The 2,694-nt window shown below is 57.3% G+C and overlaps 1 protein-coding gene across 1 annotated transcript in view; it reads right to left on the reverse strand.

Moving 5' to 3' along the window:
* Nucleotides 1-6: 6 nt before the first annotated feature.
* Nucleotides 7-2,694, reverse strand: part of AES (amino-terminal enhancer of split) — an 11,333-nt gene continuing 8,645 nt past the window's right edge. The window contains exons 5-7 of the mRNA XM_014958575.1: nucleotides 2,302-2,364; nucleotides 877-951; nucleotides 7-254 (exon numbers count right to left, since the gene is read on the reverse strand). Coding sequence (XP_014814061.1) covers nucleotides 33-254; nucleotides 877-951; nucleotides 2,302-2,364 — 360 coding nt within the window. The 3' untranslated portion in view covers nucleotides 7-32. The remainder of the gene's footprint in view (nucleotides 255-876; nucleotides 952-2,301; nucleotides 2,365-2,694) is intronic.

A 2,694-nucleotide genomic window follows, 5' to 3' on the forward strand; every position in this document is an offset into this window, starting at 1 on the left:
GAAAGCCCCCTCCCCCCGGCCCCCTATTCACTCTAATCCGATTTCTCCCCGTCGTCATCTTGGTGGGCGTCCCCGTCGTGGCCATTCTTGTCCTCCTTGGAGAGGTGAGCCTGGGAGCCCAAGGCTGAGAGCGAGAGGAGCCCGGTGCCGGCGCTGACAGCAGGGAGGGACGGGGGCTGGAGGCCCACGGGGAGCGGAGTCAGAGGCAGAGCGAGGGCTTGAAGCTGCGACAGCTGGTGAGCTTGAAGCTGCTGCTGTAGGGAACGAAGGATGGACAGGAAGACAGGAGAGGGAAACTGTCATTTTCAGTGCACTTGGGTCCCAACTCAAGGGCCTGGGCTGCCCAGGCTGTGCCGGCCACCCAACTTAAACCAGGGATCTCGGGGGCCTGGAGAGCACTGCAGCCTCATAGGAGATAAAAAAATAAGAACAAAACCAGAAAGAGATATTCTGGAGTCCTTGGACTGTGACAGCCTCAAGAGAAGACTCAACAGCGTGTCCCCAGCACGACACACAGCCCCTAGCCCACAGGACATCTGGCCTCAGACCCTGGCATGCTCCAAGGATGCGGTTAGAGCCCTCCCGACCTTGGCCAAGAACAGATGGTGTTTTCATGTCAAGGAGCGGCTGTGGTTCCTGCTCAAAACCAAAGCTCCTCTCCTTGCACCCTGTGGGGATGGAGCAGGAATCCCTGCTCCCCCACAAACCAATGCCCACATCACAACAAGCGTAGACAAAACCAGCCCAGCGCTCGCAGCCTTCTCCCAGCACACAGGGCACATCCCCAGGTCCCCACTCCCCTGCCCAGCTCCGTCTCGAAGGCCAAAGGCACAGATTCCTGTCCCTCTGAACCCAAACTAAACATGCATCACGTACACGGATGATGGAGTTCAGTTCTGGTGCCGTAACCTGCTTGGCTCGTTCAATGGCTCCCAGGACTTGCTGCTGATGCTGGAGTGAACAGAGGAATTCAGGGTCATTTCTAGTATCTCAGGGAAGGAGAGTAGGGACCCAGCCCTGCTCGGTCTGACAACCACACACACGTTATCTCAGCTGCCAGCACCGAGACATCGGGGCACAGAGGCACGGTGGGCAACCCCACAGCTGGAGACACCTGCACACACCTCATTGTGACAAAGACCAAACAGCACCGCGGCAGCAAGGAGCAGGGAAAGAGGCACCAGTTCCTCACCACAGGGTTAAGCAGGTCCCCTCGTGTCCCCGTCTTTGTCCTGCCCTGCACAGGCCCAGCAATCCTTGGCCAGAAGGGCTCTAAGGTGGGCAATGCCCCCACTGCCTCTCCCCCCAGACCTGACACAAAATGACACCCCTAACAAACAAAACAAACCCTAAAATCAGAAGCTCTTGGGAAGCTCCCCACTCCTTAGGACACATCCCAGCAGCTGGAAGATGCTGCTGTGGAAGAGCCCAGCACAGCTGCACTGAACACAGGCAGGAGTAACAGCTGTATTACGTACTTTAAAAAATAAAGGACAACTGTACTTGCTCCTCTGAGAGCACAAGGTTTCTGAACACTAGGCCTCTCCACTGCACTCCAGCAAGTGGATTTTTCTTTCCATCTTGGCAGCAGGAGAAGGTTGGGGAGGGGGAAGGGGTTGCATTGAGATGCAAAAGGTTTAGTGGTGGCTTAGTTATTAGGCAGCTCTGATCTGATCAGGAGCCACTTTGTCCTCCCGGAGAACAGGTGGGTGGGAAAAGCACAGCCTGTCCCCCAGCCCCACGGCTCCCCCCCACCAATAAACAGCCTTTACCCACAGCCAGTCCTGACCAAATACCAGCAGTGTGGGGCAGCCGCGGGGCTCGGCCTCTGCAGGTGCTGTGGGGAGATGGACAGAGATTGCACTGGAGGTGCTTCATCTTCCTCTTGCCTCAGGCAGCATCTCCCAATCCCTCCCAATTAATTTCTCAAGGGAGTGGGAGGAGCCCATCAGCTGCATTAATTAATGAAGCAGAGGAACCAGATCTCAAGGAGCCATATGGAGGTATTTTTTTAAAACGCCCCCCCCTCCCCCATTTAGCCACCCAAAGCTCCCACCGCTGGTGCAGAAGGGGTGGATGACTTGGGAATCACTGGCAGGAGAGAACAGAGCCCATCATTGTCCACAGCTGCCAGCAAAGGGGACAGAGGGGCACATTCGCCACCCCACAGTGCCTGGGGGGGCTTGCTCAAAGGCCTTGTCCCAGTGTAGGGGCAGAGAACAAGTGATGAGGTCCTCCAGACCAGGGGCTGCCCATGAGGGAGGCAGCCCCGGAGCCCCCCAGGCCAAGGTGAGGACTCACCTCTTGCGAAAGGTAGGGCAGAACCTGCGCACAAATCCCATTTAGCCGCTTGACGATTTCAGCCTAGAAGGTGGGAAGAAGAGAGAGAAAAGGCATCAGGCAGCTTGGGACTGACCACCCTCAGCCCCGGCTGCCCCCTTGGCCCCTCCCCAAGTCCCCAAACAGCACTAAGAAAACACACTCCCCCCCCAAAAGATGCTGTCAGCATCCTGGTGCCACGGGGGGGGTCACCTCGCCCCCAAGGCCCCTCCCTACATTGTTAAATGAGTTAATGCTGCTGACTACAATGAGCACATTTTTTGTCTCCACTGAGGCTCCCGCTCTGCCCAAGAGACTGGCTGCTCATCTCCTCAGACTCCCCCTGCCCAAAGACAAGCCCCCCCCCCCCCCCCA

Source organism: Calidris pugnax, unplaced genomic scaffold (assembly GCF_001431845.1).
Source record: "Calidris pugnax isolate Ruff unplaced genomic scaffold, ASM143184v1 scaffold425, whole genome shotgun sequence".
NCBI lineage: Eukaryota > Metazoa > Chordata > Aves > Charadriiformes > Scolopacidae > Calidris > Calidris pugnax.